The sequence below is a fragment of the Episyrphus balteatus genome, chromosome 3, assembly GCF_945859705.1.
Source record: "Episyrphus balteatus chromosome 3, idEpiBalt1.1, whole genome shotgun sequence".
Classification (NCBI taxonomy): domain Eukaryota; kingdom Metazoa; phylum Arthropoda; class Insecta; order Diptera; family Syrphidae; genus Episyrphus; species Episyrphus balteatus.
This window is the reverse complement of record NC_079136.1, coordinates 111923759-111940703: the sequence shown is the minus strand read 5'-3', so window position 1 is coordinate 111940703 and position 16945 is coordinate 111923759. Positions and strand designations below refer to the sequence as shown.

At 34.3% G+C, this 16945-nt stretch overlaps 2 protein-coding genes across 2 annotated transcripts in view; both read left to right on the top strand.

Moving 5' to 3' along the window:
* The first annotated feature begins 75 nt into the window (after window positions 1–75).
* LOC129914179 (sodium/potassium/calcium exchanger Nckx30C) overlaps window positions 76–16945 on the top strand; it is a 264053-nt gene continuing 247183 nt past the window's right edge. Inside the window, exon 1 of the mRNA XM_055993307.1 lies at window positions 76–308. Within this exon, the coding sequence (XP_055849282.1) occupies window positions 251–308 (58 nt within the window). The 5' untranslated portion in view covers window positions 76–250. The remainder of the gene's footprint in view (window positions 309–16945) is intronic.
* LOC129914178 (structural maintenance of chromosomes protein 6) lies at window positions 13116–16701 on the top strand. The gene is made up of 2 exons (XM_055993295.1): window positions 13116–13239; window positions 13304–16701. Exon 2 carries the CDS (start codon window positions 13311–13313, stop codon window positions 16521–16523), a length of 3213 nt encoding a protein of 1070 aa, XP_055849270.1. The 5' UTR covers window positions 13116–13239; window positions 13304–13310; the 3' UTR covers window positions 16524–16701.

The following is a 16945-nucleotide window of genomic DNA, read 5'->3' as shown; positions in this document are numbered from 1 at the left end:
CTTAAAAAGAAAAAGATTATTTTGTGGTGCTATAAATCGATTAAAAACAATTTTGTACTTTCAAGGTGTCTAGAAAGAAATTATTTAAATTTAACTGCGTCATAAAAATATGTTAAATTCAGTATGTCAGGTGGTCGGAGTGAATATTGACAAAAATGTGTTATGGAATGTTCCAAAAATACTTTTCCAAAAATAACTGCAAGTAAAAACAAAAAGTAGTACTCATCAACGAAGGGAAATTTTTAAAACGATGGAGATTCCGGATTATTTGATGGGGATTATGGCGGATGAATATGGGAATGGGACGGGTAAGTTTTTTTTTTGACGAATAATTTATTAAATTTAAGGTGCCTCTACACTGTACTCTACACATTAAAAACCTACCAAAACCTACTTTAAATTTTTAAATTATATTTTTTCCATTTTTGTTTCATCTACTGAATTTTGAAACATATTTAATGATTTCTGAATTGTATTTTTTTTTTGTTAATGCCGTGTGTGAATTAGGTTAAATATTAACCCGAGGTTAAATTTTTGACCCTATTGAGGTGAATAAAAAGTTTTTCAGCTGTTAAAAATTTAACCTGCTCTGGGACCTGGTTAAATTTTTTATTTTTCACAGAAAGATTTATCAATTTTTTTAATAAATAATCAAAAATTGAAAACAAAGAATAGAAATTGAAAAAGAAAACCAACATTATGAGTGTTTCTGTATGTGCCTGGCTACACGGTGATTTTTCAATCGCCTAAGCAGTGACTTTGTAGGCAAGAGGGATGAGGAGTGAAGGGGGAAGATACTCACGAAGGGAACTGAATTTTCTGAGGGCAGACAGTTCCATTGCTAAATTTTTCCCCTTTTTGACGTTTGTTCCTAGAAAATGTAAAAGTGGAACGTGATTGGTCACAACAGTGTGTAGCCACCGCATGTGATTTTTCAATCGATTGAAAAATCACTGTGTAGCCAGGCACTATATCAAGGGAAAAATTTTATTCTTTGATATATTTCACTTTATTGATAATGAAAAAAATTGGAAGTGTATGTGCCTGGCTACACGGTGATTTTTCAATCGCCTAAGCAGTGAGTTTGTAGGTAAGAGGGAGTAGGATTGAAGGGGGAAGATGCTCACGAAGCGAACTGAATTTTCTGAGGGTAGTACAGTTCCATTCCTAAATTTTTCCTCTTTTTGACGTTTGTTCCTAGAAAATGTAAAAGTGGAACGCGATTGGGCACAACAGTGTGTAGCCACCTCATGTGATTTTTCAATCGATTGAAAAATCACTGTGTAGCTAGGCACTATGAGAACCAAAAATAAAATTCACAGAATCACGCTTTTGTGCCTGGCTACACAGTGATTTTTCAATCGATTGAAAAATCACATGCGGTGGCTACACACTGTTGTGCCCAATCACGTTCCACTTTTACATTTTCTAGGGATTGATGGTTTTGCTCTCGTAGTGACAAGACGTATTCATTTGTGACTAAATAAAAAAAAAAAAAAAGATAAGCAGTGGTTTAAAATATATTAAAGTGTTTTAAATAGAACTGTGTTATAAACTAAAGTGCCTAAGCAGGATAATAAAAAAAAAACTCATCGAAAGATGAGTGAAAGTGGCTGGCGGCAGAAAAAGCCACCCGATAACAATGATAACGGGACTGTGGAAATAAATGTGAAAGAATCAGAAGGTGGAATTACACTCCCTTCACAATTAATCACTAAGAATGATTTCCAAAGTATTTACCACAACGTTGAAAACAATTATAATAATCATGTTCATGATTTTTTAAAATCCCCAATTATAACGGAAAACGTCAGCTTGTCGCCGACAAACGGTGATTTACCACTATCACCAACACCATCATCATCACGTACAAATAATATGGCAATGGATCATTCAGATTCATTCGAAAAAGTGATACCAAGTGCACCAAATGGAAACTTGGAAAACTTATTAAACAGAGATGTCGAATTATTTAAAAAAGTAGTATACAGAAAGAGAAATTCAACCGCAAATGAAGATGCAGCAACATCATCCAGCAGGAAGAGAATTTCCATGAACTTACCGGACGGATCTCAACAAAAACTCTCGGATGTACATATTAATAGAAATAACAGGTTTGACATTTTTAACCAACTAGAAAGTAACAATAATGTAAATAATAGTATTGATAAGTCTAACTTAAAAAAATCTGATTTATGTCCTGTAATAAAACTGCAAGGTATACAGTCAAGCACAATTTCTGAGTATTTAGATAAAAAATTCCCAGATAAAAAAGATGTTGTAAGTTTCGAAAACAGGGGCTATGGAAGAGTTTGGCTTTATGTTGCAGATATTGAGCTTCATAAGCATTTTATTGAAATATTTAGATCGTCAGATGTTGAAGATTTTTCATTTAAACCGAAAGCTTTGAAAAAGGAAGCTATCTTATTGAAGGGCTTGTCTGGTTTTAGGAGTGCGGACGTGGGACAGGAAATCGTACGAATTGATCCGTCGATAAAAATATTTGAGGTTAAAGAATTTACTACCGGTTGGTCCCGGAAGAATAATATCTGCTTAGATACGTTTACTTGTCTATTAGAAGACAAAGAAAGCTTAAATAAACTCAAACAAATAAGATTTTTGCTTCACCATAGGATCAGGTGGGAGAAATTTGAAAGAAAAGGTCCTTTACAGTGCTACAGATGCCAAAGGATTGGGCACTCAAGCCAGTATTGTGTTAACGTCGCAAGGTGCGTTAAATGCCGGGAAAAACATGATTTCGGGCAATGTAAGGTGACACCAGACATGGGAAGAGAAAAGACAGCGTGCGTCAACTGTGGAAAAGAGGGTCATCCGGCGAATTTTTCTGGCTGTGAATATAGGGAAAAAACAATCTTACTTAGAAATAGCCAGAAGTTAGCTGGTAGATCTTATGCAGATATGGCACGAAGGAATATTCCTAATGTAAACACCGGTTCTTTTGAGAACCATAGCAGCAAGACTGCAAATAAAACTGCAAATAAAAATGAATTTGAAGATTTTCTTAACGAATCTAACATCCTATTTGGAATTCCTCTTACAGAATTGATAACGAAAGTTAGAGCTTTTTGGCCTTGGTATACCAAACTAAGTCCAGATCACAAATCTTCAGAGTATCTGAAGTTCGTTTTCAACCTCTGCAAATAAATGAATATGTCAGTACACCTAATAACCACAAATATAAACTCTTTAATTAGCAATGACAAGGTAGTTGAACTGGGTCTCCTTCTCGAAGACATTCAACCACACTTTCTATTATTACAAGAAACTCGTCTATCGGCCAGATACAACAGACAATTAAAGGATTACAATTTTATACGAAATGATAGTGAAGTGGGAACGGGAATATTAGTAAAAAATTTAATTTCTTTCAGCAACTTACAAATTAGATCTTTGCTCTTTACTGCAACAGCAATATCAGTGCCTTTTTGGATCGGATCGGTTCAAAAATCATTAGTAGTCGTTTTGCTTTATCTCCCAGGGAATCTGGGCCCTAGAATCCCTCATATTATTAATTCGCTTTTCTCAGCTTTAAATTTTCCCGAATTTTTCATAAAAGGTGGCGACTTTAATTCGAGACACCCGTTTTGGAGTGACAGTAAAACAAACTCAAATGGAGCGCACTTATTTAATTGGTTCTCAGATGGCCACTTTCTTGATATGGATTTAATTCGCACAGACGGACCATCTTTTCCTAGGTCCGCATCTTATATTGATTTCTTTATAGCGTCTAACAATCTTACAAGTCCACCGCAAGTTCCTAGAAACTATGCTTGCGTAACACTAGATTTGATCTCTGATCATCATTCAGTTTTCCTGACCATGGATATTGGAGGAATTAATTTTCTTACAGCTGTTCCAAACCTTACTCAATCATTTACAAACACCAACTGGCGCCATCTGAACGCCGACCTCTCAAGGAAGTTGGCAGAAATCGGCATTCCTAATGACAGAAATCTTTCTAATAACGAAATTGACAATTACATAAGCTTAATAAATTCTAACATCGATGAATGCGTAAATGAGCATACAGACCAGTTTACGGCAAAAACGTATCAGGTGCGTATTTCTGCTGGCACCCTTGAGTTGTTCAGAACGATAAAGGTTTGGAAATCAAAATTAAAAAGAATTTTTCATAGAGCTGGAAATAGAACATGCCAGGAATATATGGCTCTTTCATCCAGGATTTCGTGTCTTAGCAAAATAATCAAAGATTCTGTAAGGATAGACTTAAATAACAATTTCAAAGCTAGGTTACGCAAAATCATCCCATCTCATAATGTCTTTAAAGAAATAAATTCAATAACAGGTAGAAAAAAAAATTGTATATTAAATCCTTATGACACCCTGATCTATGAAGGTGTGTCTTACAACACGGATGAAGAAAAGCTTTTTTATTTTTTTTTTTCACTTCAGATTCTTTGATGTAGTAAGCTTAGAACAAGCTTTTAACTACAATCAGAGGCTCATCATAAGTGCATGTTAGTGGTTAGTAGACAAAAAATACAACCTCCCACATGCACAATATAAAAACAAAATAATTACAAACAAATTTACAAGTTATAAAATTATAAGTACAAAAAATCCAACATTTATTTAAAACATTGATTAACAGTCACGATTGTGGAGCACTGGTTCGAAACAATGTTTTTAAACCCATTTTCGTCAAATTAAAGTCTAAGGATGAATGGTTCAAGTTAAAAAGTTTACTCATGCGACTAAGAGGCTCATTAATACCATAGTTTGTTCTATGAAAGTCGATATGCAAAGGTTCAAATCTTCGTAGGAGGTGAGATCCACCCGGATAATTTATACCAATACAAGCTAATATATCAGGGGCGTCAATTTGGGAATTAATAAGCTGATGAAGAAAGATTAAATCATTATTTACACGTCTCTGTGCTAAAGTTTGTATCTGAAGAAGTTGAATGCGATGTTCATAAGGTGGCAAGTTGAAAGGGTCGGTCCAAGGAAGACCTTTTAGAGCGAAGCGTACAAAATTGTGTTGAATAGATTCGATTCGGTTTTTATGAACTTCATAAAAAGGACTCCATACTTGAGAAGCGTACTCAAGATGGGGTCGAACGTAGCAGTTGTACAAAGATAGAGTAACAAATGGATCATCAAATTCCTTTGCCCAACGTTTAATAAAACCAAGCATTGAGCTCGCTTTAGCTAGCTTAATGCAATTTCTCAATTTTACTCAAACTTGTACACTCCCAGGTCACCTATTGACGATTTTTCTGAATTAAGCGTAAGCACATTAACGAACTCCTATTTCTCTTGGACAGCCAACAATCCGATCTGCATGTTTTCAGAGGCGACTCCTTCCCACCTCGCAACGCCAAACCATTTCGCTACCTTGACTTCAATCGAAACTATACTGAATAATCTCAACAATAAATAAATTGCACGACTGGGGTCGCACGTACTTGCTCTTATGCTTAATGTAACTATAATGTTAAAGCTTTTTATTCAAAAAATTTAAAATTTGATATTTTGAAGAAATTTCATAAGTAGTATAAAAAAATTAAATCTGTTTTTATAATTAATAAAACTCCGTTTTAAATTATCTTAAAAAAAAAAACAAATATGCCATTTTATTTCTCGTATAAAAAGGTATTTTTAGAAAAAAATTTTCGAAAATTGTAGGAGCCGTTTTTTAAAAAAATAGTTTTTTATATATAAAAATTTTTTAACATTTTTCAAAAAAAAAGTTGGTATGCCATATTGAAGAAATAATTAATTTACACATAAAAACTAAATTTCAAAATTTTTCATTGAACCGTTTTCAAAAAATTGATTTTTCAAAAAAAAATTTTGAAATATTTTTTAAAAAACCAAAAATGCGTTTTTTGAAAATTTTCTAAATTTTTAATATTATCTTTACTTACACACTTTTGTATAAAAATTTTCATTTAAATCGGGTTAATGTTGTACGAGATATTCAGAAACGAAAAAAACCGTTCTATGACAGGTACCGTTAATAACGGTACAAAAAATATTTTTTTTATTTAAAAAGTTGGCTCTTATGTGTAGTACTACACACAAAAATTTTAATCAAAATCATTAGAGCCGTTTTTGAAAAAAATTAACTTTTCTATTTCCGTTATATGGCAGGTACCGTTAGTTTTGGTCATAAAAAAAAATTTCAATTTCCCCTCTAGGGAATCACCAAAAACTGCTAACTACCAAGTTTGAAGAAAATCACTTCACTCGTTTAGGCTGCAGCTCCAGATAGAGACAGACACACAGACAGACAGACAGACAGACAGAATTGCCGGACCCACTTTTTTGGCATTCTCCATCATCGTAATGTCATGTAAAATTGTTATCTCGAGTTCGATTTTTTTTACGAATCCTAAACTTGCCCTATAGTACCTATATCGCAAGTAAAAATCTTCAGGCCCTGACGGCATTTCAAATTTTCTTATTAAGAAAGTTCGGTCTACGATCACTATTCCGCTCACACTAGTAATAAATAACTGCATCAACAATAGTTATTTTCCGACTGCTTGGAAACATGGAAAACTGATACCGTTGAAAAAGAAAACAAATTCATTTGATGTGGAAGATTTAAGACCAATCTCGCTGCTGTCGAACCTGGGAAAGATCCTTGAAAAAGTCCTATTAGAAAAAAAACTAATCTTTGTCTCTGATAATAACATCATCCCGAATTCCCAGTTCGGATTCAGAAAAGCTCATTCCACGGAGCATGCACTTTTATATCTCCAGGACAACATTTTAAAAAATTTAAGAAATAAGCAGTGCACAGTTGCATGCTCAATAGATCTTAGAAAGGCATTTGACTCAGTGTGGCACAAGGGCTTGATCGCAAAACTAATTTCTTTGCATTTTCCAACAAATTTAATATTTATAATTAACAATTTTCTTTCGAATCGCACGTCAAAAGTTTTATTAAATTCCTCACTCTCAAGAGAATTTAGAGTCGAATCGAGTGTCCCGCAAGGATCAATTCTTGGCCCGTTGCTTTTCAATATATACTTACATGACTTTCCAGCTGTCGAAGAAAATAGCTCTTTGACAATTCAGTACGCTGACGATACGCTGATCTTGGCCAATCACGAACGACCGTTTGAAGCGCTTGCTAAAGTAAAAATTCACCTGGAACTTGTTTTAGACTATTTCAAAAACTGGGCAGTAGATATAAATAGCAGTAAATGTGAACTTATATGCTTTAGGAATGCGTCCCCTAGAGGGCACCATTTGGCTGTAAGAGAGAGCAAGCAATTAACCTTAGCTATCCAAGGAACTAACATTCCAGTTAAAAACAACATTAAATACTTAGGGATCACGTTAAACGAAAAGCTTAAAACTAATATACATGCCAGGCAAACTTTAAAGAAAGGTAAAGCAGCGTCAGCAATGCTAAAAAGGCTACTGAATTCCCGTGAACTAAACGTCAAAACAAAAATCCTTATGTATAAGACCCTAATAAGACCGGTACTTGCGTACGGGTTTTCATCCTGGTTCTATATCTCACCAACTGTGGCGAAAGAAATGCAGAGATACGAAAGAGTCATCATTCGTAAATGCCTATCAAAATTCAGACGACCTTCTGGGAAATGGTTTCACAATGCAACGCTTTATAGCGATTCCAATATAACACCGCTATTGTCTTACCTCACAGATTTAGCCACTAAAAGACTGAAAAAACTAGAATTCCATGAAAATCCTTTGGTAAAAAATATCTATGATGAAAATATATTAGTGCCAATACAAAGCAGATACTACAATTCCCCGATAAGTTTAATTAATCAAACCTCATTACAACTTTTTGATATTGATGATGACCCTTCCCATCTCCCACATTTCTATGCCAAAGCAAGCCCTTCAAACCTCAGAGGATAGCCTCTGTTTTCGAAAAAAAGGTATAAGCAAAAAATAAAAGAGACAAAAAAAAAAAATAATAATAAAGAAAAGAAAAAAAAAATGTATACTACTATTGAAATACAATTTTAGATTCACTTTTATTGTGAATTAAAAGTACAAAAAAAAAAAAAAAAAATTAAAAAAAAAACACAATCTATAATAATAAATAAATGTATAAATAGCTACTTTTTTTTAAACGTACAATATGAGACTGTAATAATAATGAACTAAAAAAGACTTGATCGCAGTTAATAAGTTTACTAATAAGTACCTATTTATTGTTTTTATAGTTTTAGTCAATACATTTTTATAGAAAGTAATATGTTACTAAAAAAAAAATGTTAAAGAAATACTTTATAAAAAAAAAAAGAAAGAAAGAAAATGAAGTCTTGAAAAATTGTGATAAAGAAAAGTACAAATAGTACTTTAGTACTAAAATAAATATATCTTGTAAACAATGTATACTGGCAGCACTTTTGCTAAATGGAAGGAGTAGTTTATGCCACCAGTACACATACAGTGTACTGTGAGTTTATGCTGCTACCTTCTCTTTCCAACCTTTGTTATTGTTTTTTAGTTTTAAGCATAAACAAAAAATACCAAGACTGGAAACTCGGCGGTCAACTGACGTATGCCTACAAGCTGCGAGGTATGGTGAATGTCGTGAACCTATCGTTGTGTTCGTGTGCGCTGTGTGGTGAATGTCGTGAATCTATAAATGTGTGCGTGTTAACGTCATTTACCAACGTGGTGGCTTTCACATATATTCACAGACAGCACTGTACACAAAAGGGTTTTGCGGGGAAAGACGTACGAAATTTTCCAGTCTTGGTATTTTTTGTTTATGGTTTTAAGTATCTCACTAAACGTACAAAATTGCCATCGTGCCTTGAGCAACACGAAATATAAAAATTTATCTTTGTTTTGTTAACTAGTTTATTTAATGTTAATACACATATTAAGGCTTGGCCACACCGGAGGGTATGCGGTAGCGGTACGGGTAGAGGTAACGGTACTTGTATGAAAAAAATTCCAAACTGACATATCAACGTTCAGATGTGGAATTTTTTTCATACAAATATCGTTACCGCTACCCGTACCTCTACCGCATACCCTCCGGTGTGGCCAAGCCTTTAAAAGTGTAAATAATAATTAATACCCTTAGACCAGACCAATTCTAAGTCGGTCGAAATAAAATACCTATACTTAAGCGAATGTAAAACACCAATGTAATTTCTTGAAGTCTCAATAAAGTTCATTCATTCATTTACATTTTCTAGGAACAAACGTCAAAAAGAGGAAAGATTTAGTAATGGAACTGTACTACCCTCAGAAAATTCAGTTCCCTTCGTGAGCATCTTCCCCCTTTACTCCTCATCCCTCTTGCCAACAAACTCACTGCTTAGGCGATTGAAAAATCACCGTGTAGCCAGGCACTTAAGATTTATAAAAGTTTTTAACACAATTGTGCCTGGCTACACAGTGATTTTTCAATCGATTGAAAAATCACATGCGGTGGCTACACACTGTTGTGCGCAATCACGTTCCACTTTTACATTTTCTTGGAACAAACGTCAAAAAGAGGAAAAATTTAGAAATGGAACTGTACTACCCTCAGAAAATTCAGTTCGCTTCGTGAGCATCTTCCCCCTTCACTCCTCATCCCTCTTGCCTACAAACTCACTGCTTAGGCGATTGAAAAATCACCGTGTAGCCAGGCACATTAATTCTTTTGTTTTGCAGCTTAAAGCCTAGTGCGCAGCTGAAGCGAAACGAAATTTTCCATAAAAAATTTCGTTAACGAAATTAATGTTGTTTTATTTTTGCTTTAATACTTATTTTCTGATGTTTTTTCTTGAATTTTTTGATTTGTATTTTTATTATTTTTACTTTATATTTTAGTATGATATATAATTAAAATGTGTATTTTATATACATGTTATTGGACATCTGCATTCGTTTAGTTTTCAAAATATTTAAATTTTTGTCCAAAATGAGTTTGCCGTATACGCCATGAAATTTAGAAGTTTCATTTATTCATATACACGTACGTCAAAAAAAAAACATAACGTACGTCAAAACAATTCTCAAAATTTTCTCACATTGCATGAAAAATTTGAGGTAAATGCCAAAATTTCTTGTTTTTGTCAAAACAATAGTGAATATCTCAGCAACGAAAAAAGATAGAAAAAAAAGGATAGCAGATTTGAAAAGAGCAACTTCGAAAACATAAGATTACATACCTAGTTCAAAAAATATGTATTTTTAAATTGCTACTACAAAGTATGAGTTATTTGTAAAAACAACAAAAAAATATTTTCTTTTTCTTTTAGCGCCTAACCAGTCAGTTTGTAGGTAAGAGGGGTGAGGATTTTCTTCTTTTTGACGTTTGTTCCTAGAAAATGTGAATTGGAACGTGATTGGGCACAACACTGTGTAGCCAGGCCCTGTTGACTTCTCTTATTGAATTAAAACCAATTCCAGATAATAACAATAAATATAATTAAGTTTATTTAATATAAAGAAACAATCCAACTGAATTCGCAGTTTAACAAGAAGTGAAAATTTAAATAGAAAATTATTGACAAGAAAAACAAAATAATAAATTGCTAACTTAGATTCAAAAACACACAGTAGATTTATATTAAGTGTCGTATTTCAACACTCCTCCTCAGCTTGATGATAAATCCCTAGTTGTTTTCTAAGTTCAATGAATTGGAATTTCGACAAAGCTCTTGTCATAACATCAGCTACCTGATTTTTCGAAGATAAAAACGAAATTTTACTTTCTCCAGTTGACCCTTTCTTTTTGAAAATCTTTTAGCAACAAGAGAGACTTTGAATTTCTTTGATTGGGGTAGTTTTGTTGCAATCCAGGTATAAGCTTCTTTTAAAGATGGCAACTCCTCCTCAATTACAAATTTCCATTGATTCTTACCGGGGGTCTTATTTCCATCGTCAAATGATGTTTTCACATTTTCAACAAAACTTTCAGCACTCAAGGCACACGTGATGTTAGTTGTCATGTCAAAGTCATTGAATCTACTTGACGGTTTAATAGTTCGCTTAAGACGTTCATTTTCATCATTTGGTTTCTCAATCTCATCGGGTTCTCTTACATCTTGGGTTTCCAAACATTCTTCATAGTTCGAATCACATTCTTGACTTTCTCCTCCTGCTTCGGATATAACTTCGAGTTCGGTTTCATCTTCATGAGATATGCTTGATTGTTCCCAAACAATCGGTTTAATTTGGTCAGATTTCAAAGGCTTTTCATTAAAAATTACATCTCTTGCTATCACTATTTTCTTGGAAACTGGGTTCCACAACCGATAACCATTTGGCGCATATCCCACCATAATGCATTTAAATGATTTTGAATCAAGTTTAGTACGATGCTGACCAGGAATGTGAACGTATGCTGCACTTCCAAATATACGTAAATTTCTCAAGTTTGGTCTTCTACCGTACCATAAATCTGCAGGTGTGACATTCTTCTCTTCCCTGTTTTGAAATGCTTGCGTACAGCTTCTATTCGACAAGAACACAGACATTACAACAGCTTCTCCCCATAAGTATTTTTCGACTTTCGCATCTAATAGGATTGTCCTGGCCTTTTCCATAATAACAACTTTCGATACCATCAAGTAAAAACCGTTCTTTGCAACTGATATTTGAATCGGACTGTCTAAAACTTTACATTTAGTCAAATAGCTTTCATCGTTTACCATATGATCTGTAGCTCCAGAATCCAGATAGAAATTTAAACAGTTTTTAGACTCAGCTTTTAGACCCATTCCTGAATGTGCAATGAATATAAACTTTTCGTCATCAGTGGTACTCACTTTTGCTTTGGCAACATGTTCATTTTGGTTTTGCCATCTGCTACTCTTGCATTCAGAGCGCTTGTGCCCAAGTTTTCCACACTTATAGCATTTGAGTTTGGTTTTCGAATACATTGCTACGGAATCGCTATGCTGAACTTCTGAATTTGTCTTCTTTTTCGCTTCATCAAGGATTCGGCTTTTAACGAACTCTATAGTCAGTTTTTCAACATCCATAGTTTCTAAGGTAGTTACCAACGCCTCAAAAGAAGGGGGCATTGTTAATAAAAGATGACAAATAACATCAACTTTTTCCATGGTAACACCTGATGATTGCAAATCCCGAACCAATTTGTCGAACCTCAAAAGATGCTCTTCCATGTCTCCTCCTTCCGGGCACTTGAGAGTCAAAATGCTTTTTCTTAAAAAAAGTTGTGACGCAATACTTTTTCTCTCAAAAGTACCCACAAGGCTATCAAAAATTTCTTTTGCCGTTTTTTGATCCTTGACGTACTCGAGGTGGCTGTCTGCAATGCGATGAATTATGAGAGACTTGCATTTCTTTTCTTTCTTGACTAAGACTTCCTTCTTTGCTGCATCGGGCTCGGCTTCTAAGACATCAGATAATTTTTTTGAAAATAAAATCTTCAAGGCCATGCTCTTCTAGCAATGCCAACAACCGAAATTTCCAATTATTGAAATTGGTACCATCGAACAGATGAACTCTATATTTATTGTCTTCCATATCTGGGCCCATAACCTGTTGACTTCTCTTATTGAATTAAAACCAATTCCAGATAATAACAATAAATATAATTAAGTTTATTTAATATAAAGAAACAATCCAACTGAATTCGCAGTTTAACAAGAAGTGAAAATTTAAATAGAAAATTATTGACAAGAAAAACAAAATAATAAATTGCTAACTTAGATTCAAAAACACACAGTAGATTTATATTAAGTGTCGTATTTCAACAGGCCCTTAGTGCCTGTGATTTTTTCAATCGATTGAAAAATCACATGAGGTGGCTACACACTGTTGTGCCCAATCGCGTTCCACTTTTACATTTTCTAGGAACAAACGTCAAAAAGAGGAAAGATTTAGGAATGGAACTGTACTACCCTCAGAAAATTCAGTTCGCTTCGTGAGCATCTTCCTCCTTCAATCCTACTCCCTCTTACCTACAAACTCACTGCTTAGGCGATTGAAAAATCACCGTGTAGCCAGGCACTTAAGGATCATTATTCATATAGCATTTAGTTTTAAAATTTACCAAAATACTACTATTGTAGCATATTCTACAGCAGTGGCATAAAGTGGAGACCGTGGTGAAAAATAATTTAAAATAACTGTTCTCTCCACTCCAGCGTCCAGCCGGCAACTGACATTAATTGGAATTGCCCAAATGCAAAGCGAGAACAATTTGAAAATTGAAACAGAATAATAAATACTTTTAAAACTTGAAAATACAATTAAAAATTTCTGTTGTGAGCGTCTTTTCTGGTACTAAAATTAATTGTTTGTTTTAATTTATAATAATAACCGCAAACGCATCTTAATTTTACAGCTATCCAATGGCGCCCATAAAAAAACGACCGCCACCCAAATCATTTACAAACGAAGCGTCTACTTCCAAGCGGCGCAATATCTCACAAAATGTTATTCCGTCGTCGTCGCAGCCCGACGACAATCAATTTCGTTGTGGCAAAGTCATTCGCATGCATTTGACCAACTTTATGTGCCATTCAAATCTTGTTGTTAACTTTAGCGACAGAGTTAATTTTCTAGTTGGCAATAATGGCAGTGGCAAGAGTGCAATTCTTGCCGCACTTGTCCTAGGACTCGGTGCAAAAGCTAGCGCTACAAATCGTTCACAAAGTATGAAAAAATTCATAAAAACCGATGAATCATTTACAAATATTCAAATCGAAATTGCCAATTCAGGAAGCGATGCTTTCAATCATGAAATCTATGGCGACAAAATAATCATTGTCCGTCATATAACACAAAACGCTTCCTACTATCGCATCAAGAATGCCCAAGGTAATGTTGTTTCCAAAAAAGCCGATGATTTGCATAAAATCATGCTCTACCACAATATACAAGTAGAAAATCCTGTCTTTGTTTTGAATCAAGAAAATGCTAGAATATTTCTTAAAGATCTTGATCCAGCCAAAAACTATGAACTTTTTATCAAAGCCACACAAATTGAAATGGTTGCCGAGAAGTTGAATGATTGCCTTCGTGCATCTAAACATCAAACATTGCAATTAAGTTGCTTGGGACAGACTATAACCCAAGCCAAAGAAGAAATCGATGAACTTAAGCAAAGTCTTGCTGAACTCGATTCCATCGAGCGAGTAAAGAAACTTTTACAAAAATGTGAGCTAGAACGGCTTTGGATATTTGTCATTGAGCAAGAGAAGCAAATACAAGCTGTTAACATGTCAATCGAAGAACTTTTAACAAATAAAAGAGAATTCGAAAGCATGATGATTAACAAAGATCAATTTGAACAAGATTGTGGCAATGCCTTAAGTGCAATTGATACCAACTTGGAGGAAAAGCGAACTTTATATAGCCAAGAAAACCTTAAGTTCAATGCTTTAAAAGGTAAACTGGTTGAAATGAATGATCGTTGTAGCGAAATTGACTCTTCTGTGGAAAACCTTAAGAAGAAGTCTGATTTTATAAAATCTCAAATTGCTAAATTAAAAGACTATATTGCCCAGAAGGTCTCGAATAATCGAGTGAGTGTTCAAGATCTTCGCATAAAACATGAAAGAGAATTAAGCGAACTGAATCAGCAAAAGCAAGAAGTCACGGCAATGCTGGAAAGAACCAAACACGATGCCCAAAATTTGATTGGAAACAAAGGTCAGATTGATCAGAAAATTGAAGATCTCAGGAGGAACAAGCATCGTCTACAGGAAGAAGCGCGACATATTCAATCGCAAATACACAACATTAGCGCCAATTCCAAAGATGCTCTGTCGATTTATGGGGAAAATGTAAGTCGTATTGTAGCAACTATTAATAAACTTTATCAGGAACGACAATTCAGTGAGATGCCACGCGGTCCTCTGGGTCGATATATTGAAGTTGTCGACGCTAGATTCCGCGATGCTGTGGAAAATCAATTGGGTGGCTTGATAAATAGTTTTGTTGTGAGTAACAACAAAGATTATAAGATTTTAGAAGGTATTCTTAAGAAATATCCAAATTTTAATCCAACAATCATAACCACCAAGTTTATGAATAAAGTATATGATGTATCGAGGGGTAAAGTTCGTCCACCGAATGGCACCTATCTCCTAATGGACCAAATACGCTGCTCAGATCATGTGGTCTTAAACTGCTTGATTGATCGCGGCTCTATTGAAACTATTCTCCTTACAGAAAGTAAAGAGGTGGCTGAAAAATTTAGCTCACAGATAGAAAATGTGCCAGAGAATCTAAGGAAAATTATTCTTATCAAACCTGGCCTTGAATATTGCCCTGAGCCATCCTATCGAATGTATTCACTGAAAATCCGACCTGCTCGATTTATTCAAGTTGATATTCGCGAGCGAATATACCAAATGGAGATGGAAATGAAATCGAATAAAGAAGAAATTGATAGATGTGAGTTAATGTTGCAAGATACAAGTCCACAATTGCAACAAATAGCTCAAAATATTAAAAAGAATCGATCTTTAGTTGAGAAACACGAATATTCATTAAGAGGCATAAGTCAGAAAATTAATGAGTTGGAAAGTTTTGAGTATCCGGATAGCAATGAAATGGATCTTTTGGCTAATGAATTGGAGGAGTGCAAATCTAAGCTCTCGCAAGTTGAGAAACAACTTGAAGAGAAGGCAAAAGAGATTTCCGAAACAAAGATTGAACAAAGAAAGATCACCGAAGACCTTACAGAGCAAAAAGTCGCCTTGAAGGCGATCGAAGATGAAATGAATCAAATAAAAAACAAATCAGATGATATACGTGTTAACTTGACTAGCTTTATGAATAGCGTACGAGCGAATGAGTCTAAAGTTCAAGAAATTGATGCTGGTATTCAACGATTCGAGGAAGATAAACAAACAAAGATTCAGGCTTTAAGTGAACTTCGAACTGATGCAGAAAAATTGGGTCCACGTATCGATTCGGAAAGATCGGAATCAGATATAAATGAATTAATAAGAAAGTTGAAGAGTAAAATCAAACATCGTAGTCAAAGAAATGAAACTCCTGCGGACTTGCAACAGTTAATAGATAGTAAGTCACAAACATTGGCTAAAAACCAAGAACTCTTTTCATCTGTAAAAGAAACACTGGAAATGTTGAATGAATCTCGCATAAAAAGATTTCGATTTATAAAACATTTAAAACGTCACATGGCAATGAAGGTGATGTTTACTTTTCAGGGTTTGTTAAGTTATCGTCAGTTTACTGGCGATATATCAATTGATCATGACGAGCGTAAGCTTACATTGGCTGTGTTTCCGCGAGATCCTAATATAGAAGGTTCAACATCTAATACAAAGTCTCTATCTGGTGGTGAAAGATCTTTTTCAACTGTAGCTTTCTTGCTTTCGCTATGGTCATGTGTAGATCATCCGTTTTATTTCTTGGACGAATATGATGTATTTACAGATGAAGTTAATCGTGAAGTTATGACATTGATGCTGTTGAATGAAGCTGAAACAAAACCACAAAGACAGTATACATTCCTTACGCCACAGGATATGGCATTGCAATCGAAGGACTTTATACGAATTCATAGAATGGCTGATCCAAATCGTTAGTTGGAATAGTCTGGAATGGTCCCTTTTTTTTTATTAAGCTTTTTATCATTGGAGTTAATTTTCGTTTATTTACTTATTTTCAGAAATAATATATTACATTTTTTTTTCATCTTTTCATACAAAACATTTGTTCGTTGAAGTTTGTTGTTTTCTAATAAATATTTACAAATGTTTCTAACTTGTTTGCGTTTTTATTCTTCTTAAACTAAATGTGTCATCAATAGGGTAAAAAAAAGGTTATCAAAAAGATATATCGATATTCTTTTGCTGTGATAAGTTCAATGAAGAAACTTTTGGATGTTTTTTTTTTTGCAGTGAAACGTTCCAAAATGTTCAAATGATCTCGGTAAAGAAGTCGGAAAAATAAAGAAACATTTTTTTTTTTAGATTTGGATCCAGTGAGATCCAGAGGGCGACCTTTA

Excerpts from the sequence above, each read along its gene's own strand:
- LOC129914178 (XM_055993295.1), top strand. The coding sequence starts at position 13,311 with ATGGCGCCCATAAAAAAACGACCGCCACCCAAATCATTTACAAACGAA.